The sequence below is a fragment of the Lepidochelys kempii genome, chromosome 12, assembly GCF_965140265.1.
Source record: "Lepidochelys kempii isolate rLepKem1 chromosome 12, rLepKem1.hap2, whole genome shotgun sequence".
NCBI lineage: Eukaryota > Metazoa > Chordata > Testudines > Cheloniidae > Lepidochelys > Lepidochelys kempii.
Window position 1 is genome coordinate 33,658,819 of NC_133267.1, and position 26,422 is coordinate 33,685,240.

At 39.4% G+C, this 26,422-nt stretch overlaps 1 protein-coding gene across 4 annotated transcripts in view; it reads left to right on the forward strand.

Moving 5' to 3' along the window:
• Positions 1–26,422, forward strand: part of CDH13 (cadherin 13) — a 789,423-nt gene that overhangs the window by 123,193 nt on the left and 639,808 nt on the right. For all 4 annotated transcript variants that reach the window (XM_073308069.1, XM_073308070.1, XM_073308071.1 and 1 more), the window contains exon 2: positions 24,424–24,535. In XM_073308069.1, the coding sequence (XP_073164170.1) occupies positions 24,424–24,535 (112 nt within the window). The remainder of the gene's footprint in view (positions 1–24,423; positions 24,536–26,422) is intronic.

The following is a 26,422-nucleotide window of genomic DNA, read 5'->3' on the forward strand; positions in this document are numbered from 1 at the left end:
TGGTGCATCATAGGATCATTATAGAATCATAGAATCATAGTATATCAGGGTTGGAAGGGACCCCAGAAGGTCATCTAGTCCAACCCCCTGCTCAAAGCAGGACCAATTCCCAGTTAAATCATCCCAGCCAGGGCTTTGTCAAGCCTGACCTTAAAAACCTCTAAGGAAGGAGATTCTACCACCTCCCTAGGTAACGCATTCCAGTGTTTCACCACCCTCTTAGTGAAAAAGTTTTTCCTAATATCCAATCTAAACCTCCCCCACTGCAACTTGAGACCATTACTCCTCGTTCTGTCATCTGCTACCATTGAGAACAGTCTAGAGCCATCCTCTTTGGAACCCCCTTTCAGGTAGTTGAAAGCAGCTATCAAATCCCCCCTCATTCTTCTCTTCTGCAGGCTAAACAATCCCAGCTCCCTCAGCCTCTCCTCATAACTCATGTGTTCCAGTCCCCTAATCATTTTTGTTGCCCTTCGCTGGACTCTCTCCAATTTATCCACATCCTTCTTGAAGTGTGGGGCCCCAAACTGGACACAGTACTCCAGATGAGGCCTCACCAATGTCGAATAGAGGGGAACGATCACGTCCCTCGATCTGCTCGCTATGCCCCTACTTATACATCCCAAAATGCCATTGGCCTTCTTGGCAACAAGGGCACACTGCTGACTCATATCCAGCTTCTCGTCCACTGTCACCCCTAGGTCCTTTTCTGCAGAACTGCTGCCTAGCCATTCGGTCCCTAGTCTGTAGCTGTGCATTGGGTTCTTCCGTCCTAAGTGCAGGACCCTGCACTTATCCTTATTGAACCTCATCAGATTCCTTTTGGCCCAATCTTCCAATTGGTCTAGGTCCTTCTGTATCCTATCCCTCCCCTCCAGCGTATCTACCACTCCTCCCAGTTTAGTATCATCCGCAAATTTGCTGAGAGTGCAATCCACACCATCCTCCAGATCATTTATGAAGATATTGAATAAAACCGGCCCCAGGACCGACCCCTGGGGCACTCCACTTGATACCGGCTGCCAACTAGACATGGAGCCATTGATCACTACCCATTGAGCCCGACAATTTAGCCAGCTTTCTACCCACCTTATGGTGCATTCATCCAGCCCATACTTCCTTAACTTGCTGACAAGAATACTATGGGAGACCGTGTCAAAAGCTTTGCTAAAGTCAAGAAACAATACATCCACTGCTTTCCCTTCATCCACAGAACCAGTAATCTCATCATAAAAGGCGATTAGATTAGTCAGGCATGACCTTCCCTTGGTGAATCCATGCTGGCTGTTCCTGATCACTTTCCTCTCATGCAAGTGCTTCAGGATTGATTCTTTGAGGACCTGCTCCATGATTTTTCCAGGGACTGAGGTGAGGCTGACTGGCCTGTAGTTCCCAGGATCTTCCTTCTTCCCTTTTTTAAAGATTGGCACTACATTAGCCTTTTTCCAGTCATCCGGGACTTCCCCGGTTCACCACGAGTTTTCAAAGATAATGGCCAGTGGCTCTGCAATCACAGCCGCCAATTCCTTCAGCACTCTCGGATGCAACTCGTCCGGCCCCATGGACTTGTGCACGTCCAGCTTTTCTAAATAGTCCCTAACCGCCTCATCGTCCCATCATGGTGCATCATGGGAGATGTAGACCAGAGAGGGAGCCCATCCCACTGAAGAGAATGGAGTCATTAGGCAGCCAAACTACAATCCCCATGGTGCAACAGCTGATGCAGATACCGTTCAATGTTGACCCGAGGTGAAATTAAACAATTTGATTTGGTTTGACAAATTGAAGTGAAACAACTTTTTTTAAAAAATTAAACTATCCAGTTGCTGTCAGTTTATATTGAACTGCCTTAAGATTAATGAGTTTGTTTGTTCCCTGGACTTTTCAAAGGCAGTGAGACATAGATCAGTTATTCAAAGAAATTTGGGAATGTTGAAACATTTCATAACAACGGAAAATATCATAACAAAATGTTTCAACATTTAAAAATCCAATTTTTTCAGTGCTTTCCCGCCTGAAAAAAAAATTGTCCAAATATGGGACTCCCTTCATTCCACAAAATACTAGAATTTCCCACAGGATGGAAATTCCCATTTTCAACCAGCTTTATCAAACATCTAGATCTAAAAGTTATGCAGCAGGAGACCACAAAAGAATTACACGTACAGGAAAGACGTGCAAACTGACAGCAATTGGGTAGTTTATATTGAAAAAAACAAGTTTGTGTTTTGATCTACATCTTCGTGCTTGACTTTAGGAAAGACAAGTTTAATATAAATCCCACTGCCAATTTACTGTTTGTTAGTCTCAGGCTGCCTTCTGCTCTCCTCTCACAGTGCTTTAATATTGACCTGCCTTAAGGTTATTGACTTTATTGTTTGTTCCATGGGCTTTTCACAGGCAGTGAGATGGACATCAGTTATTCAAAGACATTTTCTCCCTGACAGTTTTCCCTTGCTACTTTTAACTGAAGCAAGAGCTGTCGACATTTTGATTCTCTGTGTCCACCCTGGGTTTTTTTTTATTTCAACATGGGTTTTCAGTAATATCATAATTCAGTTATTAATGTCTAACCCTTTGGATTTTACTGGATTTCTGTAATGTGTGTCATTAATACTACGGTGAAAGTGGGAGGCATAAAACATATTTCTATTCCTTGTCTGGTAGACAGACTGTATATTGTAAACTTGATTTGACAAGTTTGGTGGCGCACACATTAGTATGTGTTCATCACTGAAGCTGTGCACAACAGGCATGCAGACCACCTGCCTCTTCACCATTTGCAGCTGAAATGGGTGCCTCAGTCTTTGTTATAGCTATGAAACGAATTTCTTTATGTTGAACTATCCAATAATAACAGTAGCCTCTGGGATGAGGAAGGAGAAATGAGCCAAAAGGGAGAACGGAGAACCAGGATCCAGCACACGTGATAGCAGTTAATGGCAAGAAGCAAATCACCAAAGACAGAGGCATAGAGTTTAAATAATAAATACATGGAGTGAAATCCTGGCTTCACTGGAGTAAATGGCAAAATGTTCATTGACTTCAGTGGGGCCAGTATTTCACCCAAAGCGGTTGGCAGGAGAATTTTTGTTGGTCCGAGCTGGGGGAAGTTGTGAAGACAGGGATTCTTCTTTCCTTCTTCTTCTTTTTTTTTAAGTTATTTTGAAGAATTAAGACAGTAAAAAGCAAAACCAACTAAATTCCTAAAAGAGAAATTACATACAATTGAAGCAAGAAAAAAGTAAGAAAGTCATAGCACTAATAGACATATAGCAGTGGTGAAGATAAAACATGAGGCTTGCACTATCATTCATTATTCCATGGAGCACTGTCATGGAACATTTTCCCAGATCCTGCCAAAGAAACACCAGCACTTTTTTGAGGGGGGTCCTCTTCTCCTTCAGAGTTTCCTTGTCAAGGCTGCGTTTGCCACTGATCACTTAGCTGTCTTTGATTAACATGGGGTACTCCGACTTAGTATCACTTTTTTAGTAAAAAGAAAAGGAGGACTTGTTGCACCTTAGAGCCTAACAAATTTTTTTGAGCATAAGCTTGCATGAGTTACAGCTCACTTCATCGGATGCATGCAGTGGAAAATACAGTAGGGGGATTTTAGATACACAGAGAACACAAAACAATGGGTGTTACCATACACACTGTAATGAGAGTGATCAGGTAAGGTGAGCTATTACCAGCAGAAGAGAAAAAAAACCTTTTGTAGTGATAATCAAGGTGGGCCATTTCCAGCAGTTGACAAGAACGGGTGAGGAGGAGCGGGGGGAGGGGGATAAACATGGGGAAATAGTTTTTGAATGTTATAATTCTTGACGTCTGATTTGTGTCCAAACCGGACAGTCTCTACGTAAAAGAATAAATGGACACAAATCAGACATCAAGAATTATAACATTTAAAAACCAGTCAGAGAACACTTCAATCTCTCTGGTCACTCGATTAGAGACCTAAAAGTGTCAATATTACAACAAAAAAACTTCAAAAACAGACTCGAACGAGAGACTACTGAATTGGAATTAATTTGCAAACTGGACACCATTAAATTAGGCTTGAATAGAGACTGGGAGTGGATGTGTCATTACACAAAGTAAAACTATTTCCCTATGTTTATTCCCCCCCCCCCCACTGTTCCTCACATGTTCTTGTCAACTGCTGGAAATGGCCCACCTTGATTATCACTGCAAAAGGTTTTTTTTTTCTCCTGCTGGTAATAGCTCACCTTACCTGATCACTCTTGTTACGTGTGTATGGTAACACCCATTGTTTCATGTTCTCTGTGTATATAAAATCCCCCTACTGTATTTTCCACTGCATGCATCCGATGAAGTGAGCTGTAACTTATGCTTAAAGCTTATGCTCAAATAAATGTGTTAGTCTCTAAGATGCCACAAGTCCTCCTTTTCTTTTTGCGGATACAGACTAACACGGCTGCTACTCTGAAACCTTTTTTAGTGAAGCAGCTGATGTGCACTTTAGAGCAAACAGAGATCTAGGGCCAAGGTTCAACAAAGCAAAACAGAGAAGCATGTGACTCTATTCTATTGACTTCAATAGGACTCACGCATATGTTTAGGTTAATCAAGTGCTTAAATGCTTTGCTGAAATGGTGCATAGTCGCCCAGTGCCAAAGATGAAGTTTCAGTGCATTGGCAAATATGATTCCTGCCTCTTTCCAGCTTTAGGACAGAAGACTAAGAGATAAAGTACAGACTCATGTTGTCTTCCATAGGAACTTCTCCAATATTTCTTACCCATTGCTAGATCTACCAGAACTAATTTTTTTTCTGCTGTCCAGTAATATCTTATCTGGAAAGATCTTGAGAAGTAATGATATAGTGGTTTCCTTGCCATTCAGCCAGATGCTTTGTCATTCTCCATCTGTTGTATCTAATATTCATTCCTGTTCCACTTGACTTCCATTTCTGTGGTTGCCGGGTACAATAAGGAATTTGTAATTTTTGTTGCTGGCAGAAGTGAACATAACAGTCTCATTAGTATTATATTTTTTTCCACAATCTTCATGGTCTCCTATAATGATGATCAGCCTTTTAAAATCAGACTTCTTTTTTTTTTTACTGTCTCAGGAGAGTGAATTTTAAACATATCACATACTGTATAAAACCCTTGCATCTGTTCTTCAATAATATTAACATTGCTTTGATGTGAATCACTAGTAAAGCTTCTGCTGATATTAGAGTATTAACAAGTCTGTAGTGACATAACCCTTCAGGGTGGGTTTTTCAAAAGTGCTTGAAGAAGTTAAGTATCCAACTTGCTCCCACTGAAAGTCAAAGGGAGTTGAGTGTTTAACACCCTTAGGATCTCTTGACTACCTTTTTTTTTTTTTAAAGTGTGTAATGTATTTAGTACAAGGGACCTTGATCCCTGATTGGGGGCGTTTGTGCTACCACAATACAAATAAGAACTAATGATAACACAGCAATTTTAAACTGAGTACAGTTGTTTGACAATGTGTTTGATGTACTTACAGAGCTTTCTGCGTAGTATGAAGTGCTCATGCTGGACTTTGGAGAGCTGGAATTTGGTTAGGTTGTACTTGTAAATATCACTTTTATAAGTTAAAATATCATTGTACTTCTAAAATATCTGCCTTTACGTTTGTTTGAGTTGCATATCTAAGTAATTATAGAAAACTTACCTTTTTGCAGTCAATCAATATATTTTTTTTTTACTTCTGATTTACACATTTCTCTCTCCCCTAGCTTAAAAATCTCCTGCCGTAGGCAACGTAAATGTGACAGGAATACAATTTAACAAATATGTAATAGATGCACTGCTGGTTCCCATAAGAGTTTTGGATACCTGACAAATTATAGCTTTCATTTCTGAAACCCACTTTCTGTACAATTCAGCTAACAAGTCTTTGATTTACCGTGCCGTTAACAAAAATAATTCTTTTTGGACAGCAGTAGAGAACTGGATTAGCACAATGTACTGCTTCACCTTAAAATCTATATAAGGTAACCGTTAAGGAGAAGGGACAGATTTGTGATTAACTGGTCTATAGACCTGCTTTTAAGATATCTTAGTTCATTCCCTATAAGCTATTCTATTAGAGAGCCTTCTCTGAAGAAGTAAACTTGTAATCTCCTAGTGTTTCAAATATTTGCCAAGGTGCCTTATAAATCACTTAGTTTCTGGCAGCCATGCTGTACTTGACTGAAAGACAGGAATATTTCCTACTTTAAACCATTGACATTTATTCCTTTATATTGTAAGAGGAAAAAGTGGTGTGCCTCGTGCTCATACATAACAGTATAAAATCGACTTAAATGAGAGGAAGAAAGCTGCAGGGGGACTGGTTTCAGGAAGTTAAGATGAGATTCATGATGAGCCTACTGTCATCATTTTTAAACAGGCATGCAGGGCAGGGTAAGCGACAGCCACAAGTAGAGAAAAAGCTGAAAAGAGAGGTGCAGCATGTTCATAATTGTAGGACTGCTTGTGCACCTCTTTTTGGACACAATCTGGTACCCCTGGGTGCGCAAAAATCCACCAATTGATGTTAGGGTGCAGGACTGGGCTCTTCACCATCTCTCTTAGAATAGGTGTTTACATTCTATAGCCCCTTTCATTCAAGGATCTCAAAGCACTCTATAAACACTGGATTAATTAAGCTGTACAGCCTCTCTCAGAAGTACATTAGTATTATTGCCTTCATTTTACAGATGATTAAACTGAAGAGAGGCTAAGTGGTTTGCCCATGGTGCCCACTGCAGGGAGTCAGTTATATAGCTGGGAAGAGAACCAAGGGGAGAAATCCTGGCCTTTTGATGTCAATGGGAGTTTAGCTATTGACTTTCAATGGAGCCAGGATTTCATCCTGAGGTCTGGTTCTCAGTCCTATGTTCTGTAAGATGTCACCTCTTCACCACTAGAACTTCTGTTGCTATGGGGGAGCAGCAGGGGCGGGGGGGGGGGGGGGGGAGGAGAGGGAAGAGAGAAACAAAACACAAAATACCACCCAGGCAGGAGCACTGAGTAGTTAAAATTAGGCACGGAATAGCCTCATTTGCTGTGCATTCTGGTTTGCTTTTGGCTTGATTTCTAATTTTGTTTCTTGTAAGAGGAGCACCTACTGTGAATAGCTGTTCTTTAATAATAGAATACTACTTTACTGATTAATATTTGTTGGACACTCAGTCTAATTGGGGTTCTTCACAGCTTCTTTAATTACAATAATTTGAGGTTTTGCTTAAGCAAAATATTTCAGAGGAGTTCAGTGATGCTTTGCAATTTAATTGTATGCAGCGAGCACAGCAGATGACTATGGGGAAAGAGGAGAACACAGTCCTTCCTCAACCCAAGACATGTGTTTCTGAATGATAAGATATGTTAGTATTTTTGTTTCTGAATCAAAAGATGTAATACCAAGGATTTACAGGAACTGGGAACTCTGAAACCTCAGCCTAGGGAATAGATGCAGTGAACAAGATTAACTCTGGATAAAAAGTAGCTCTATACAGTACAATTCAAGATGTCAGTATTTACTTACTAACTGAAATTGAAGAGACAGAATTTCAAAAGCCTTGATTGGCAGGCCAGGCCAGTAAAATATCTTTCAGGACTAGACACTATCATTTCAATTCACTGTACATGATGACACCGAATTACTTTACTGTTTTGGTTAATTGAATTTATGTTTTCATTGTGGCTCATTTTAATAGCAAAGAAATAAATATCTTCAAACTCTTGGGAAGAATTAAGGATTAGACGTTATTAATTTGTTTCTTTCTACAGTGCCATGTTTAATCCTAAAGTTTGTGGACCACATTTTAATACCAAGATTATCTTATGGATACTTGCCATCCATGCTTTCGTAACATTCTTGTGGCTACTGTAGCAACTGCTTCCATGGAAAAACAATAGATTTAGTAGAGTATTTATGTGTCATTGGCAGCCTTATAATGGAATTTAGCAACTGGAAATAAGATAGAGGAGCCATCACCATTTTGCCCACCCATCTCTGTCACAAACACCAATAAGTGCTTCTGAGACCACCGGTGGTACATGGATAATTTTGCCAATTTCTATCCACCAACTGCCTGTCCTCAATTTTCCCTTCCCTTCTAGGGGGAGTGGTTTAAGAAGACCATGAATATTCTTGGCCATTTAATGGGTGAGATCCATCAGTAAAGCATTGAGTTGCTACACTGTAGTTTCAACACAAAGCTCAGTTAATCATATTTTGAAACTCTAAACTTTACAATAACAAAGTTTATCCTGAGAGGTTTCAGAGTGGTAGCCATGTTAGTCTGTATCAGCAAGAAGAAAAGGAGTACTTGGGGCACCTTAGAGACCAACAAATTTAATTGAGCATAAGCTTTTGTGAGTTACAGCCCACTTCATCGGATGCATGCAGTGGAAAATACAGTAGGGGGATTTTATATACACAGAGAACACGAAACAATGGGTGTTATCATACACACTGTAACGAGAGTGATCAGGTAAGGTGAGCTATTACCAGCAGGAGAGAAAAAAACCCCTTTGTAGTGATAATCAAGGTGGGCCATTTCCAGCAGTTGACAAGAACATGTGAGGAACAGTAGGGGGGAAAAATAAACATGGGGAAATAGTTTTACTTTCTGTAATGACACATCCACTCCCAGACGTTATTCAAGCCTAATTTAATGGTGTCCAGTTTGAAAATTAATTCCAGTTCTGCAGTTTCTCGTTGGAGTCTATTTTTGAAGTTCTTTGTCGAATAGGTGCGATTTTTAGGTCTGTACTTGAGTGTCCAGGGAGGTTGAAGTGTTCTCCGACTGGTTTTTGAATGTTATAATTCTTGACGTCTGATTTGTGTCCATTTATTCTTTTACGTAGAGACTGTCCAGTTTGACCAATGTACATGGCAGAGGGGCATTGCTGGCACATGATGGCATATATCACATTGGTGGATGTGCAGGTGAACGAGCCTCTGATAGTGTGGCTGATGTGATTAGGTCCTACGATGGTGTCCCTTGAATAGATATGTAGACAGAGTTGGCAACAGGTTTTGTTGCAAGGATAGGTTCCTCGGTTAGTGTTTTTTGTTGCGTGGTGTGTGGTTGCTGGTGAGTATTTGCTTCAGATTGGGGGGCTGTCTGTAAACGAGGACTGGCCTGTCTCCCAAGATCTGTGAGAGTGAGAGATCGTCCTTCAGGATAGGTTGTAGATGCTTGATGATGTGCTGGAGAGGTTTTAGTTGGGGGCTGAAGGTGACGGCTAGTGGTGTTCTGTTACTTTCTTTGTTGGGCCTGTCCTGTAGGTGACTTCTGGGTGACTTCTAGGGGCATTAGGGGATGAGAGCTGAGGAAGCGTTGTTCTAAGTCAGCCATAAAAATGCTGGCATACTGTAGGGCCATGCGGGTACCCATAGCAGTGCCACTGACTTATTCGACATACTAATTAACATTGTTGAGCTAGAACCTGCAAGGTGCTGAGCACTCTTGCCCTAATTCTAAAAGCACTTCAGCATATACTTAACAGTAACCATATGAATAAGCCGAAAGGCTCAATTATTGTGGGATTCAAACCGTAATCTACTAAAAAAACAACAACAAGGTTGTTCCCTCCACACACGGTTGTCTTCAGCAGAAAAAGAAGTTCAGCTTCTGAACTGCTGTTACTTTACAGTACATAGTAGACATGGAAACTTGATTTTAGAAAGGATCTGTTCTAACATTTAAAAACTGATACTGATGTTCTGATTTTGCATAATCCTGATTTATTTCAAAGTGTAACGCTTCATGGTTATGAGAGGGCTTCACCCTTCCAAACTGAAATTTTTATTTAGGAGATGAAAGTTTGCTTAAATGTAAAATGCATGTATAATTTATCTGGCCTTATTTTATATATTACATTATTCCGGAATTCAGTCCCAACCGTGAAAAATTGATTAGAAAAACAATTTTTGGGGAGGGGGATACTTTAAAATTGTGCAATACTGCACATAATCAGAACCCCAATCATTTTCAGATAGAAGCGCCTATAAAAATTGAAGCACTCGAATAATTTTAAATTGCTTTACACTGTGCAAGAGCAGAACCCCAATCACTTCCAGGCTGAAGCATTTATGAAAAAAATGAAGTGCTTCAGTAATTTTAAATTACTATGTACAAGGAAAAGTGCCTTTAAATTATTGGATACTCGAACATCATAAAAACTCTTTTAAAAGTCCAAGTAAGTTGAGCAGATTTACTTGGTCTTGCGATTCAGAATGTACCAAACTCATTTAAAAATTGAACACAACGAACAAATGAAATTATCACTACTATTTTTAATGTGTGTTAGGACATCCCATGAGCAAATATAAACCCAACAGGAGGAATTCCAAAAGAAGACTGTCCCTTCTCACTGAGGTCAGGTAAAATACACAGTCAGTCTTGCATGGGTGAAAATTGCCGGGAAAATTGAAGTTGTTCTTGCCTCTGATTAAAGAGAGGCCCAAACCAAAACCCAATAGTGAATCTGATCTGAGCATTGTATCTCTGTAATGGGCAGGACAGAAGCTTGACTATGAGCGCTTTCAAAGTGGGAGTCTGGAATCTAGATCTGAACTCTCCCAATCCTTCTGAGCATTCAGACCCATATTAGATACAGGTTCAGACCATAGATTTTGCTGCTGTCCACATCTTCAGTTTTGATCACAGCTTTTGGGGTCATCTTTTTTCTAAAATAAAAATAAAGCAAACTCAGTAAATATGAGGGATGATGGAATCTGATACTTTTCAAAGAACTTCTGTGGATAGTATAGTGTTTTTTAAATATGGGAGTTCACAACAATTTTTCAAGTTCCACAGAATTTTACTGCCTTTTAATTTAAGTCATCATTTTCCAAAAGAAATGCAATGTGGTGATTGCGGTTGGGTTAAACCTTGTTGAAGCTGATGGACATTTATTTAGGATAACTGTAAGGTTCTGTCTATGCTACAGTGCCATAGCGTACAGTGCCATAGTGACAGAAGGGGTTCTTCCATCTCTGTAGGAGCTCCACCTCCCTCAGTAGCTAGGTCAATGAAACACTCTCTCGTTGACCTAGCTGCATCTACACCAGAGGTTAGGTAGACGTAGCTACGATCAAAGTTGTGGATTTTTCCCTCCCCTGAGTACCGTAGTTATGTCGGCCTAAGTGTGGACAAGGTGTAAGAAGGAGTTAAACTACTTTTTGGAGTAAGATAACTGAAGTAATAGGAGCCACCACCCAAAACACAACCCCCATGCAAGGCCTGTCAAAAACTGAGCTATGTGGATGGAAGGGTTTAACGGGTTGTTATTTGATGGAGCTGTATATATGCCTGAGCCAAAGCAGCCAGGATCAGACAGAGAAGGCAGCAAGAAAGCCAAGGAGAGAGCCAGAAAAGGACTCAAGGCATTGCTCTGAGAGAGAACCTAGTGAGAGAGAGAGCACTTTTTGGGCAGAGTGCTGGCTGGAAAGAGGCTTGGAACTAAGAACAGAGAAGCTGCCTACTGTTTGTTTGATTCCTACTGTTTTAAGGTAAACAGAAATGTACATACATTCAGTATTATGTCAAAGAAAAGCCTGATTTCATCATCAATTTCTTCACCTAACAGAAACAAACCACAAGACCCTAAATATTGGCTAACTGCTGGGGTTAAAAGGGCTAAGGTGTTCTGTTATGCTTGTTGGGGCATATCCTCAACTGGTGTAAATTAATGATGCAATGACAATTTAAACCAACCGAGGATCTTCCCCCTAATGTATTAGTAACTCTTGCCTGGGTCCTCAGTTGGCCAGGGAATAAAATGTTTCAAATCAAAACATCAGCTGTCTAGGGCTCAGATTTTCCTACAGCTGCTGTGTGTCAGTTGATATTTTCGGCAGTGGTTGTTCCCTCCTTTATTTCTACCCCCGCACAAATAAAAAAAATTAATAAAAGGTGTTTTAAATGACTGTGAACACATTTTAAGGAAAGAATATAGTCATTGTTTGCCCAGGTGGAAGCGTATTCTGCAGTATAATCGAAAGGAAATAGAAATTAAAGGCCTGAGTCAAAGCCCATGGTAATCAATGGACAGACTAGCCTGGACTTCAGGCCCTCATCACAAATCCTGAAGTTCATGTGAGTCCTGCCATTGTTTCGAATTGGAATATGTGCATAGGTAAAGATACACATGTCCAGCAGCACTGGGGCCTTATTTGATCATATTAAAAAACTGCCACATTCATAAAAGTGTTCAAACTTACATTTCCCTGAATTTTTGGTGTGTGTACGTGTGGTAATATTCTATTTTAAAAAGAAAACACTCTCAAAATATTTTCCAACTAATTTTAAGATTCACTAGTTGTATCTATTGTCAATGAGTGAAAACAAATAGTGATTTCAGTAGGAAGTCACTAAAGTACGTTCAAATATTCAGTCAAATCCCGTTCTCTATATATGAAACATTTCTTTCTGAATCCTAATGCATTTAGGGTCAATAGTAGCATCTTCATACATAAAAGATTTCATTCAGCTTTTAAAAGGCAAGTAATTATAAGAGAGAGGTTATAGACCAAGGTCTTGGTTTCATATAATTTGTGTTCTAATTAATTTACCAGATATAGGTTTTGCTTCGGCTCCTAAGTGTTGATCTTTAATAGTTATCGTGTTCCTAGAACTAATGGGTTTTATTTCTTTGTAAAGGTCATTCTTGATGTAATGTCACTGTTAACAGAGGGCCTGTAAGCTTTAGAGAGTTTGCTATGTTGTGATGTGCACAGAAATGTTCTGTTACTTGCTGTCTTTCCCCCAGGACATAATTCTTCTAGAGACAGAAGAACTGGCAAAAATAATTTAGCTCTTTTAGTTGTTCTCTCTTGTCTTTTATTTCCAAAAAAGGTCACATTTCTTGATGAAGAAACACCTGAAAAGGGCTGTGTTTTATGAATACATGTGCAAGGCCCGGTTAGTTCCGTGAACTGTGATAAGGTGTATGTATGTAGGGGCAGATTTTCAGCTGGTATAAATCAGCCTAGGTCTGTTAAAGTCATTGGAGATATGCTGATACCAGCAGAGGGTACCTATAATAAGTTAAAGCTACCAATCTTTTGTGAATAGAAAAACTTTTTTTAAAAAAGGCACAGTATTGACCAAGATTAAAATTATTTAAACGTTTTTCTTTATAAGTAGTTTTGGAATTGGATTCTTGACTAATATAAATTATACCACGAGTCTTCTGAATCTACCAGATACTGATTCTGCCAATTAAGGAGTTGCATTCCCCTCACCTCCAATTCTCTTTAAGCACCTGGCTTTTCTACACTGGTTATTTCAGAGTTGATCAATTATATTAGTTTTCACTAAAACTATGATAACTTTATGTAGTTCTTGATCATTCATCTGGGGTTCACTGGGGTCAGTACTTACTCTTTTTGATAGACACACTCAGAAAGAAGGAGCATAAAAGGACTGCAATTAATTTATCATCACTGCAGAGTAATTATGCAGGCTAGCACAGTGAGTTGATTTCACATGTTTTATAGAAGAAATTGTAAAAATATGTCCCTCCGATAAAGGTGAGCAGACAAGTAACAAATCTACTTTCCTTTTCCCTTCTATGACTTAGCTTGTAAGTTTTGTGAGTTGATCAGCAGCTAGATAATGTGTCCAAGTATATTATACTGTCTAGCATAGCGGGCTCTAATCCCAGTTACCTCAATAGATTATTCCCAAATACGGAAAGGGTACCATCTGCATGCTAACTGTGACACCCTTGTGAGTTAAGGTCAGCATAAACTGTGCAGTCCCTGATACATATTTTCAGCAATACCTCACTAATTTCAGAGTTCAGTTCCCCTTCCTCTATAAAGGGCATGGTACATTCTAGTTCCCACTGAGTTAGCACGAGAAACTTCCTAGCCTCCGCTTGCTTGCTGAAATATGATTCATGCCCTTACCTTGACCAACAAGCCCCCAATAGCTAGTGCATTCATCCATTTCTTTATCTCTTGGTAATGATAAAGAGAACAAAGCTTTTCTCAGTCCACCTCATGTGAGAGTAATTCCTTTTGTCTGAAGATTTACCATATCCTTGCTAAAGAATAATATATAAAGCAGCTGCACTGATCATGAGCCCATAAACTGGACCAAGCCGATAAAAAGATTGCTCATGCAGATTAAAAGAACACACTGTGGTCTTGCTCCTGATGAAGCCAATAAGAAAACTCCCCCTGATTTAAGTGAGAGTAGGTTTATGTCGTGTCTCTTCGCAGACACTAGCATGCTCCAGAAGTTTAATCATACAATTTAAAAATGCCTTCTAAATGACTCAATATTATGGAAGTATAATTAAAACTATGCATGAGGGGCCAAATTCTTCCCTGACATATGCACATGTGACTCTCACTAAAGCCAGTGAGAGTTCAGAACAAAATGTGTCACTAACTAGGTCATTAAGAGAATTGCCATTTCAATTATACCTGGTAGTTAATGTCTAATAGTATCGGACATTAATAATATGTTTGCATTGGCGTCAATGTACAAAATTTTATTTATTTATATACTTTCAATAGCAAAAAAGAACCTAGTTGATCTAGGTCACTTGTTAACCAATGGCCTGTTAATAGGCATGAAAGGAAAAAAATTGAGTTCTGGTAGTTCACAGAAGTGTTTTGATTGCACTTGTACAACTAAAAAACAAGGGGGCTCTTTTGGTGGAATAGAAAACCTTTTCCCTGTCTTTCATCTGATGTCTAATCTTTTGGCTGAACCCCAGCTTTTTGTATTTAGTGAAATTATGAAAATGAATATTAAACCATTAAAACCACTTTTTATGCCTGTACTACAACAGGTTATTGTTGCCACCAGATATCATTGCAAGTTACAGGTTTTCCCCACCATAAAATACTATATTCATTCCACTGCGAATAATTTGTGGCAAGATAATACAGGTAATTTAATCTAATTATGGTAACAGAGCTCAAATTAACTCACATACTTATGCCGAAGATTATGAGCCCCATTGAATGGAACCTGTCCTGGGATTTCAATAGGTTTTGGATTGGGCCTTGTGAAATATTCTTTATGAAATATTTTTGGGGCTCAATTCCTGATTTTTTTTCAATGCTTGGGGCTCACAATACCGCTCTTGTCTTTACCATAGCAAATGAATCCATGTGCTCTTTTAAAGGTCTATTTTAGCAAGTTTTGTTTTGGTTTTAGCTTCCTGGTGCAGAATACCTGAAAGACAGATATACAATGTTATACACTAAGCTAAGTTTTGTGATTTAGTAATAATTGCCGTGTGTTATAACACTATGGAATGTAAAGAAAGCAAGAGATGGAAGGTTATACCTTTCCGATAACGATCATGTTGTTAGGAAATTATACATATATCATATTCAGTATAGTTGCAAGAAATTTCATCTGAAAGTGCTATCTGGTGTAGGAAATATGACTTAATTTTTTTTTCTGTAATAGGTTCTGCCACATCAATATTTTTCTGTATGGAATAATTACTTTTCCCCCATGCAAGTGGATATGAAGTGGCATAACTATGTTTAAGAATTTCTTAATTTTTTTTTTATAGAGATTAAAATTTTCATGTTTTTCATGGAGCCATAACTATGGGAAAATAGCATGAAACTGGTTCATTAGATGATAAATAACTAAAATGTTCTATATAAACAGACCTTGGAACAGGCTATTGTCGCAATACGGTTTAGGTTTGGATAGTTCCATATGCTGCATTTAATGAGAAGGAAAGTTTGACTTTCTGTGTGTCTTATTTATGCCTCTTTCGCTGGTGCAATAGTGCTACAGAATGGCTCATTTGCATTATTCTGTTGCCTGTAAACTATATTTATTGTGCAACCTCCTCTAAATAGGCTAACCAATTGCAATCTCATTCTGCTGGTGTCTGTGTTTGTCACAGAAACGTGTTACCACCTTTAATAACCCAAATAAAATGATTTGGGGCCAGGCTCCACTGCCCTTAGTCACACTGAGTAGTATTTTACTCGTTGAGTAGATTCATTTGCTGATGATGAGTGGCACTTTACCAGATCCATCTGTAAAATGGGGCGAATGATACTGACTGACCTCCTTTAAAATGCTTTGAGATGTACTGATGAAAAGCACTATATAAGAGCGAGGTGGTATGACTAGTAGCAGATGATTTATTTTAATGGGACTACTCATGGAGAAAAGCACTCCTCATCACAAGTATCCAGAATCTTGCTCTTTGTTACTAGCCCCTGAGAATATTTAATTAATATGGATGATAATTTTGGTATGGATGTAAGGGTTTGGACAAAGGCTAATCCTGATTCTTTTTGCAAAAACTGCTTGCTACTGTTGTAGCAAAACTTACACTCAGGCCTTAGGCCAGAGTTTCTTCACTATACCTATGTATCCAACTAAGACCTCGGTTATACCAGCCTGCTGAACATCAGTTGACTTCAGTGACAGCTTTTAGGTGCCCAGCACTTTTGAAGATCCGTCCATTTATTTAGCAGCCTATGCTTACAAAATTTTGTAAATTTTGACCTAAAATTCCAGTCTTATTATAAACAATCAGCTAGCATGGACTCCAGGGTACTATTGGGACTTGCATGTATATAGGGGTCCATGTGAAAAGTCTGGTTCTGATGCTGGTTTAACAGCCTTATTTTACTTCCTCTATAGAACTTAAACTTGAGAAGCAAAGTACCTGCCTGTTCAAAAACACTTACCAGTAAATCACTTCTTAAATAATCAAATGAACAAGATTTCCCATGTCGGGGAAGATACACATTTTATTCAATGTGTGATACAACTCTCATAATAAACACTCATTATTTTCTGACCCTTTCCTTTTGAAAGTTCTCTTTGTTAGATAGTCCTCCTAAAGACTTTGTCATATTCTGATTCCAGTTAATGGAAGTCTACTACAGTCATACTTCTTAGTGACAAGAGAACTGAATTCATTTGAGCCAATAAAGTCACTCTAATTTGCATTTTCATAACCCACCCTTCAGTACTCCAAGTGTGACTTTCATTTTTAGGACAGAACTATGCAGTAAATGGATGTGCAGACCCTTTAAAAGGATATTTATCATCCTTGAAGAATCTTATTGCCAAATCTTAATAGCATTTCTTACAACAATGACTTGAATTCACTATCAGATTCAGAGGTAGAGCTGTAGAGGTTTTCAATAGGCTTTTCTGAACCATCTCATGATAAAAAAGAAGGTTAACACCTATTTTTTTCTCTTTCTCACGGACTCACTCACTCCCCTCCTCCCCTCATATTTAAAAAAAACCCAAAACACACCACACGCAATCCACCAATAGGATAGAATTCCAAAAAACAGCATTGCATTTCTTTTAGCCTATATAGGTGAATTTGGTGGTGCTGTGATAATGAAGTATAAATCAGTGCGTAGTTTTACAGTATTATAATACCTTTGTTAATGACACCAATTTCAGGATGTACGCTGCTAGCTTTTGGATCATTTCCTTCTGTGCCAGTTGCTGTAAAACCACTCAGTGAGGATGTTCAAAAATGTCCGTCAAGTAGCCTGTATCTGGGTAGGTGAAACAATTGTTTGAGGATCTGCTACTTGAAGGCAGTGTCAAAAATCCCATTGTCCAGTCTGATTCAGAATCAGGCCCTTAATTCATAAGAATATTTCCATTATTCGGTTATGGTAACTATCTGTGACAATTTAATTTAATGTAACTATTTCCCTGATCCAAAATGCTATGGGTGAAATCCTGAAGTCAATGGAAAAACTCCCACTGACTTCAGTGGGGCCAGGATTCACCCTCCTTCTGTAGAATGCTGTCAGGCTATGCTACTTATTGCTATTATACCCATTTTTTCTCTCCAATAGACCCTCTTACTAAATATTTCTGCAGGAAAGGGAGAGGTAATAAAATAGAAAAATGCATAATGTCACTATATAAATCCATGGTTCTCCCACACCTTGAACACTGCATGCGGTTCTGCTCACCCCATCTTAGAAAAGATGTACTAGAAATGGAAAAGGTACAGATAAGGGCAACAAAAATGATGAGGAACAGCTTCTATATGAGGAGAGATTAAACAGACTGTGACTATTCAACTTGGAAAAGAGGCAGCTAAGGGGGGACATGATAGAGGTCTATAAAATGATGACTGGTGTAGAGAAAGTAAATAAGGACGTGTTATTCATAACACAAGAACCCAGGGTTACCCAATGAAATTAATAGGCCTCTGTTTGCCAGAAGCCGGGAATGGACAACAGAGGAAGGGTCACTTGGTGATTACCTGTTCTGTTCATTCCCCCTGATGCACCTGGCACTGGCCACTGTTAGAAGACAGGATACTGGGCTAGATGGAGCTTTGGTCTGACCCAGTATGGCCGTTCTTATGTTGAGGCCCTATTTTTGAAGCACCTGTGGAAGGAAGGGGTCTTTAGATTTGGAGTAGCAACTTAGCCAGTTTAATATGTGTAACAACGTATCCATCCCTGATTTTTCATTTTGAGATTAACTCAGTGTTACCAACTCTCGCAGTCTGGAGTTTTTTTCTCACTCCACAGCCCCTGGTGTCATAGTATTATGAGAGAATATATGCAAGAACCTGAGCTTTAATTTGAAAAACAACAAAACAAAACTGGTTTCTAGCTCTCATGATGCCAGAGAAAAGCTAAAAAAGATGAGCTGGGTGTACCCCAGACCTTAAAACAAAGCAAATAGCAGGAGAAAATAAAACCTAAACTTGTATAATTTTCTGAACATCACATGATGTCTTTGGGACTAACTCCTGATTTTTGAAGTCTGGAGGTTGGCAATACTGTCACTTATGCCTGAGTCTCTTTTCCATGTTAACTTTTCCTGTAACTTTATAGGGTTTTATGGTGATTTCTTAGTGTTAAAATTGCTCGCATGGAACCAGAGATAAAATGGGGACCTCCAACTTTACAATATTATCATCCTAATAATCTGAGATTTCTTTGTATTTATATTCGATACAGTTCACCCTAGCCTATGCCCCACTTACGCCCTGTTTGGATATGCCTTGTGTGAGTCTTCTGCATAAGGATGAATTTCAACCCATAAGAACAATGTGAGATGTAATTGGCATTCTGAAGATTAGGGTTTTTTATAATTGGGACTTGATCGATTACACATCAGGCTGACAAATATTCGAGAAGGATTACAGTAGAACAGGTTGAGAACATCACTTCCAAATCTGAGATATGGCTGATCTGATCTGAATGGAATTCCTGTACAACAAGCAGAGAGATCTGATGGTTTGAAAATCTCGTTTTATGTTCTATTTGGGAGCTTGTTTTAGAGGCTAACTTTCCATCAATTGCAGAGAGGCAGAGAAACCCTGTTCTGAGATGAAGTCACGTACAAAGGGTTTCAGTTCAGGTTCCTCATGAATATCTGCTGCGGGAGAGGTATAAAAACTGTCAGAACTGTTTTGCTTAAATGCAATTTTGGTGAAAAATGCTGTTTTGTTGTTTCACGGGGATGTAGCATGGGGATTCCACAACACTTTCCCAGGGAAGGATTTTGGGGTCTGAGAGACTTTGTACTGAGTGGTTACAGCCATGGCCTGGGATGGGCCTGATCCAGAGCAGAGTTGTTCACCCTAGCTCAGTCTGAATCTGGCAGAGTATATAGACACGAACCTGGGCCTCCCATGTCCCACGGCAGTACCCTAGCCACCATGTTCACCAAAACATTAGAAAGGTAGGTTTTTTTTCTTCTGTCCCAATGTGGAATGGACATTCATTTCAGACCCTCAAAATCTGCTGCAAGACGGAATTGTTATCCTCTGGTCAGCTCTGATAAAAAAGTGAGATCCCCTTCTGCTTTCCATTCCATGGTTCTTGTGTGACCAGCTTTCAGGGCAAACACTGAGATCAACCTCGACCTCTAGAATATGTTTGTTGTTTTATTAAGATGTTTAGTAGGCCTAGTACCACCATGGGGAACACAGCTTTATCTACTGACCTTATGACCAAGCTTACTTAGGAGCTAGCTGAACCAGTGACATTTACTTATAAAGACCAGTAGTAAGTTTGCATAGACAAACTGTCAGGATATTAAAAATTGCCTCTTCAATCTTCACATTTTATTAACAAGTAAATTGCACCAGGTGAGACGGTTTGGTTGTATATATGAGTCCATGGGCTCTCTAGAGCTGTGTGATTGAACCCTGCAGTTTGCTTTGCAGGGAATGGTTCACTTCCAAATTGATTTAGGTTGTTATGAGCAAATGGTGTTTGGTGTTCAGTCTTTGAAGGTTGCAGATACTATTTTTCTCAGTAAAAGAATGGGAGACTGACCCCTTCTCAGTTATAGAGCAGTGTACTTTTAGCTTTCGAAATTCTTATCTCTTTGCTTCTTAAATATTATAAGAAGCTCATTGGCTAAAGTCAAAAGCATTTTAGCATGTGCTTAATAAGGGAGGCAAGGAAGGAAGAATCCCATTTCATAAAAAATCTTGAGGTTTCAACATTTAGTTAATACAGCATGGGGACAAAACCATGTTTTGAAATGTTCATTCCAGGTTAGTGCCCTTACCACTGTTCTATTGGCTGTTTTGGGTGGTTCTCTTGTGCTTCTCTTGTTTTGACCAGAAATTCCATCCTGGACCTAAGAAACCTTCCCAATGAAAGTTTCATTGAAACTGATGTATTTCAGCAGAAAGTTTCAGTTTTGATGGTTTTGGTAAAAACATGTTGCCAAAAAATTCTCCACCAGCTTAAGTGCTTTGCTAAAGGGGATGGGTTTGCTGAATTGGAGGCACATATGCCCTTTAATTTGTAAGTATGAACAGCATTTGTGTACCTTCACAGTGTTTTAAAATCTCCTATATGCAAAATAAAATATTTTCTTTGGGAGAAGATACCTGTAAGCATTCAGATGCCAGTTCTACTTTCTTTAAACAGTTAATGATCCAGGAAACTTTTCTTTTTGGACACACACAATTATGAATTCTGTATGGTGCTGAAATTTAGAATATGTTCTGCTTTAAACAATATTCTCTTTTGCTTTCAACGCAAATCTGTACTTGGTTTATTTTTTTGCCAGGGCTTTTCAAAGTGAAGACCTTTAGCAGACAAAATTTTAAGAAGATAGACATTTAGTTCAATAGAAGAATTTTTGTTGCCTGAAAAATACAGTTACAAGAAGGACTGTGCTTCTAAAAGATAATTAATAAAAACCTTCCATGTGATGACAAACTTGACATCTTGTCTAATGTCTGGAAGAGAAGAAAGTGTTTGGAATTGCACAGCTAGAATAAAATGTTCCATTTCACAGCAAGGCCAGGCCTGCATTTTATAATTATTTCAAAGAGATTAAAGGTCACATTCTGTTTGTTAAGTTGACATTACATGAGTCCTGTATACTAGACTTTCAGAAGTGAACTCATGGCATATTTAGATCATCCTGATTTCACAGCAAACACACATTGTCTGAGATTACTGACCTAGATCATATCCAAATCAGTTTTGCAATCCTAATCTATGTTTTCCTAGGCTACAAACTAGAATTCAAGATTCTAGAGGCTAGGCGATCAAGCTAGGACGTACTGCCTCTTTTATGTCCACCACCATGTATTTTTTTAGCAACAAAATCATGTTTGTAATTAATTTTATCTTTATCGTTGAAAATATATGTACTTTATGGGCTATTCTGCCAAACTGGGCTGGTTTTGCAACACTGTATAGTTCACTGTTTGTGTCTTGACACGGGAGTACAGGAAGGAGTGGCACATTTTATTCTGCACTAATTCATGCTGTGTGCAAGCCCATTTGTTGGCATCATGTGCCAACTGGGCCTAATCTTTAAAAATACACTGTTGCAGCTCCCTGCAGAAAATGCATATGCAAAGCTATAATGCCGACAGACCCTGATCGTCATCAGGCAGGATCAAACCTGAGACCTCTGGAGCTTAATGCTTAAGTCTCTTCTGCATGAGCTAAAAGACACATTTCTATTAGCCAAGGCTGTAGCAGGCGTATCACTCTCTAGTTGTTCTAGGTGTTACTACGTGTGACACTTTATCTACATCAAGCTGGCATGGGTTACATGCTTCATTTTCACACACTATTACTGTGGATTTGCATCCGGATGGAGTAGTTGCACATGCAAACGGCTGGTTACATGCATATCTGGCCACTTCTATGAATTAAATAACTAATTTGCAATTTTGAGTGTAGGCTTTGAAAATCTGGACGTTACTGTGTGAATCCTTGGTACAGAAGGACATTGGAGGGCAGAGTGAGGCACTGTGGGACAATTTCTTAGCTGTGTAAATTGGTAAATTTAAAGTCAATGGAGTTATGCTGATTGTCACCTGAGGATCTTGCCCTTTGTTTGCAGGTTGCTGTTTATTAAGAGAAGAAGGGGAAGCAGCAATCGTATGGGAGACATGACAGTGTTGCCAAGTGGCTTAGACTCTGCTTGCTTGTGCTCTCTCTTGGTTTCTTACTTGAACAAAGGGGCAAATGCGGTGCATGTCATTAGGGATGAGAAGTGAGCCCACACTCTGCCAATTGGATTGTCACGAAACGTTCTGGCTATTGCACACAGTGTCTAGCTGGCCTTTTACAGCAAGTGTTTATGTGAAATAGACTGCCCGAGAATCAAGTTTCAATAAGAGCAACTGATATAAGACCAGGTGGGATACCATCCTCCCTGTGCTTTGAAAGACCAAGTAATGTAAAGCCAACAATGACTCTGTAGTGCACCAGGATTTTCTGTATGGAAAGAAAACCTGGGTAGCATTCTGTTTCTTTGACAAGAGCAAACAAGGGATGGCTAAGCGGGGAGCATGCTAGCCTAAGATTGATAATAATAATCACCTGTCCTCTGAACAGAGCAACATGGCAAAGAGGTTTATCTAACAAAGGTAGCACTGAAGGTGATATGCTGGAGGACCCTGTTCTTACTCTATAGGGAGGAGGCTTATTTGCTGAAATAGTGTTAGATCACTGAAAATGATGAGCTTATCTCTCATTGGCAGGTCAAGCATAGTAGGTAGCTACTGAGTATAAGGGCTCTTTCATGAGCATGTCAACATTTATCTTTTTGTACTAATGAAAGTCAAACTTAGCATTTTCTCTTTGGTTACTCTGTTGCCCTTCTCTGGTCTTCCTTTGGGTGTCCAACTGGAGGCATTTTAGGCATGTGTTTAAACTAATGAGAGCTGTAAGTGCTCTGCATCTCTGAATATCAGGACCAGAGGAAATCCCCCAAAGGAGGCCCCAAATGCATTTGGATGCTTATATTTGGGTATGGAAAAGTAGATTTATCCTGCCTGCTACCTTGGATCTGGCTCGTCTTTCTTGTGCTTCATTTAACCCTTAAACTTTCTGTGCCTTTTTTTCTTCTCCACTCTTTCTGTGACTTTTCTACCTGCTCCTCTGCCATGTAAAGCCCACCAAAGAAAATAGCCTTTCAGCTCATTGTCTCTATTCAGTGATAGAACACAAATCTTCTGAAACAGAGATTGGTTGGGAATAGGTACAATGTCAATTTTATTTTGCTTTTACCCTCCCTCCGCTGCCCAGATGTTCCTGTGGTGACAAGGTGCTTTGGTGATCACATACTAACAGTGACACAAGCTGTATTTAACTTTACCCTTCAGATCCATCTACAGAATGATGTACACATTCCATTTTCAGTCTTTCACTGGGGTAAACAACTTTTTGATTGTGGAGAAACCGGACAAACTGTAGCTTTGTGGGGGGTGGGGAATTGACATTTTCCATCTGCTGCAAGAGTTTATACAAAGGAAACTTTTGTGACATGAAACTTTATCCTTGAACAAAAGACTTCTTCACTATCTCAGAGATTTACTAAACTAATCTGAGCTTATAGGCCTTGAGTCAGCAAATAACTTAAGCATACTCCAGCCCTATTTATACTTGCTTATGTCCCATGACTTAAGAAGGACTTCAGAACAGGCTTAACTTTAAGCAGGTGCTTAAGTGTGTTTCTGAATTGAACATTATTAATCTTAGGTACATCTGCACAATGTTGGCCTGGGGCAATGTGGATGGTGGCTCAGGCTAACTGCTCACGTATATGCACCCAGGGTTGGGCAGTATTGTATTCAGGCAGCTAGCCCATGACGCCACACTGCTATTTTCAGTATGCTAGCTTGAGCAGTGCTAGTGTATGTCTGTCTACCCAGACTGGGCTTTACCGCACCAGCTGCAGTGTAGATGTGTCTTTAGACATATTATTTTTTTTGCAACCTTTATATCTGCCTGGGTATATGCTGATTGAAACTTCTCGTGCAAAGCAATGGTTAGAAAGTTGTAAAGGGAAGCTGTGATGTGCTGGATGTGTGGGTGGCTTTTTTTTTTTTTTTTTAAATGAACATTGAGTCCAAACTTGCTAGCATTCACAAAAGCCAAGAAGGTTGGTGAACAAGTGGATATTAAAAGTCCGTTCCCTCTGTTTCCTCAGGTGCTGTTGCTTGTATTTGCAGAAGATTTAGAATGCATCCCTGGATTCCAGCAAAAGGTTTTTCATATTGAACAGCCATCTGAATTCACAGAGGATCAGCCAATTCTGAACTGTAAGAAATGTAATTTTCATATGTAATTTTTGCAAAAATCTGTATTAACCGCAGTCTGAGTGTTTTTGTATCACACTGAATTTATCAGAGTTCTTTCTCCTTATGACATGATTCCAGGAACAGCCTCCACCTGGGTACTACAATAGCTCCTCCCCTCCCCTTAAAATCCTTTATTTATACAGATTTTTGAACTTTGCTATGAATGAGGGTTGGCAAAATTCTGCACATTTATCTGTTGGGGTTTGAATATTTACATGGAAGCTCAGGATCATCCTCTGATTTTATGAACGAGTCACCTCCTGCATTCTTTGCCTTTCCTGCTGTATCAGTACATGACTATATAGAAGGCTCTTGATTGGCATTTCAGTATAAATTCATTCTTCCTCCCTGGTGTGCATCCATCCCAGGAGCCTGACCCAAAGCTCATTGAAATCAACGAGAGTCTTTCCATAAAATTTAGTAGGCTTTGGATCAGGCCTGAGTTTCAAAAAGTTATTACCATCTCTTCTGTGATCTAAGCAGTTGATCTGGGTGGTCCAGTCCCCTTTCCAATGGACAGGTGTCCATATCACAAAAACTACCACCAGAGCTGAGCTGGCATTGATTCTTGGCATCGTACACTCTACGCAGACAGGCCGAAAATTGAATGGGCCATGGAGATATAACTCTTCTTTCAAGAGTTTGTCTTTCCAGGTACATTAATGATGCAATGTTGCAAAGCTTGCACTGCTGTTGTTCATTATGTAGTGGGACCTGTTCTGAGGATGTGAGACTTCAAGGCTGTCAGCCTAATATGGTACCTAAAGTGAGCTTTAAATATTGATAATTTTCAAAAGAAATTTCAACAGGGTTTGTGAAAAAACCTGCGTTTTCCCCACATAATTCATGTTGTTTAGTAGCCTTTTCATGTGACCACATTTGGTTCAAGAGCTGAAATTAACAGTTCATATGTAATAACATTTATGTGAAAGTAAGGTTCAGAGTTTGGATCAAAAATACAAAGCAATAAAATTCAATTTAAGGAATACCTTTTCTCTCTCCATCCCCTACTTATTTAAGATTATATTGTGAGTGAAAGTATTTGCTCTGTTTTGCAGTTTATATCAAAACTCAGATACACGTGTGGTTAAATATTTGGCTACATGTGTTTGTTCTCCCTGTGTGCTGTCCCAGCTCTGCATAGACAGTTGGCACAGCAGACCTTGAGCGAACCGCCCAATGACCACAAGAGCCGTTAAGGTACGAAGGCACCCGGCCAGGTTTATTGTTGACAAAGCATAGTATTAGCACCTGGCAGACTCTACGAGGATACTAAGACATGTATGCCCGTGACAATGGACGCAGCTCAGTCAGTGGCGGGACTTTCCATGGCTGGCCAAGATACTCCCTCTGAGATACATCTTTATACCCTGATATAAACAAGTTACGTACTGTCAGCCTGACCTTATGTTTTAGGAAGGGTCGGTGTGTTTCTGTTATCCTTGGGGAATGTACCATCCTTGATATTGGGATGTTCTGATACCACTTGATAGTGGGATGTGTTTGTGTCAATACTCTGTACTTAGCACCTCTTAGGAATGTGTACTTCTGCAATATCAGTCCTGTTCTTGCCAGATTTTGTGAGCAGGTCCTGCCTCATACCAGGCCTGTGATACAAGGGCTTATGTCTCAGGCTCTCTTTCTACTGCAACATGTACTACAATTTTGTCACCGGGGCCAACTGAAGTCAAAGGAAAGACTCCCATTGACTTCAGTGAGCTTTGGATTGGATCCAGATTTAGGGTCACCTTTTCTAAAGCACTTTGGAGACTTAAAGCACTTGAGCACTTAGGTCCCTAAGTTCCATCTCCAAAAGTGACGTAGGCAGTACATTGTATTGACTTTCAA